The sequence below is a fragment of the Cynoglossus semilaevis genome, chromosome 6, assembly GCF_000523025.1.
Source record: "Cynoglossus semilaevis isolate Cse_v1.0 chromosome 6, Cse_v1.0, whole genome shotgun sequence".
In the NCBI taxonomy this organism is placed as follows: Eukaryota; Metazoa; Chordata; class Actinopteri; order Pleuronectiformes; family Cynoglossidae; genus Cynoglossus; species Cynoglossus semilaevis.
This window is the reverse complement of record NC_024312.1, coordinates 10048018-10049258: the sequence shown is the minus strand read 5'-3', so window position 1 is coordinate 10049258 and position 1241 is coordinate 10048018. Positions and strand designations below refer to the sequence as shown.

At 43.3% G+C, this 1241-nt stretch overlaps 1 protein-coding gene across 1 annotated transcript in view; it reads left to right on the top strand.

The window, feature by feature from the left end:
• kcp (kielin cysteine rich BMP regulator) overlaps window positions 1–1241 on the top strand; it is a gene marked incomplete at its 5' end in the record, with an annotated part of 26716 nt that overhangs the window by 16762 nt on the left and 8713 nt on the right. Inside the window, 2 exons of the mRNA XM_025056344.1 lie at window positions 691–773; window positions 879–972. Of these exons, the coding sequence (XP_024912112.1) occupies window positions 691–773; window positions 879–972 (177 nt within the window). The remainder of the gene's footprint in view (window positions 1–690; window positions 774–878; window positions 973–1241) is intronic.

Below are 1241 nucleotides of genomic sequence, written 5' to 3'. Positions count from 1 at the left end.
AAAGAGAATAGATGTATGCAAATGAGAGAAAGGTGAGTGGAAGTATATACGTATACCACGGAGTAGAGGTAGTAATGTTAGATGGATGAGTGGGTGAGAATAACTAAGGAAGGAAGAAAGGAAAGGAAAGGAACTAGTGCCAACCATTCAGAGTAACAGACAGTGCATAAATAAAGATACTGAGATTTAATGGGCAGATCAGAGGGACAGTTGTGGATTCCTCCCCCAATTCTGTACCCTACAACATAATTAGTGCATGATGAGAAAGATAATAACGGAACCAAATTTTTCCGATTTCAAATCATCATTCTTTATTTGGTTTTTAAACGAGATCGAGCAACCTGTGCTGCTTTTTCTAATTACTGTATTTTCCAGACTATGGTCGCACCAGCCCAAAAAAATAAAACATATATAAGTAGCTCCAGTGAAATCAATCACTTTCCTTAATTTTCAATGGTGCAGGAATAGCAGATACTGGTACGCAAGCCCAGAGTGCCATTTTGCGACTGTCAGTGTGGAACTTATATATTCTAATATATGTTACTGAAAAAAAAAGTGTGACTGATAGTCTGGAAAATACGGTATTTAACCCCTCCGTTGTCCTTTGTAATCCATTGGCTGAGGATGTATTAAGTTGTTGCATTGTTTTTCATTGGGGTTTTGTTTGTGCACTTCTTTTGTCGTTCTTAGTGTGTCTGTCGAATGGACATGAATATGCTGATGGACAGACATGGACCTCTTCTTCAAATCACTGCTCCACGTGCACCTGCCAGGTCACACTATTACCCTAACAGTCTGTTGACCTCCCCTGCCCCCATCAGTCCCCCCACACCCACTTCAAAGATGTGTCCGGATGCTAATCTGTGTGTCTTTTACAGGCAGGTGAAGTGCAGTGTATGTCTTTAGTGTGTTCGAAGTTACCATGCTTGCATCAGGTCACTGATCCAGGAGCCTGCTGTCCTCGCTGCAGAGGTATACTAACCAACATCCCGGTATACGTTCAAATATATATAAATGCGCATACTGTGTTTTGATATTTTTTTATGGTATAGAGAGAGAATTTTCCCCCTCCTTGAACCGCAACCTTAACGTGGTGGAGGGGTTAGAGTATCCGAATGACGGTGGCTTAATGCCCCTGGTAGGGTCTCCCAAGGCCTTCTTGCAGGCACTGGGAGGGGTACTGGACAGTGCTCCTCCCGGGGATTCCATCGTCCTGTTGGGGGACTTCAACGCCCACGTGG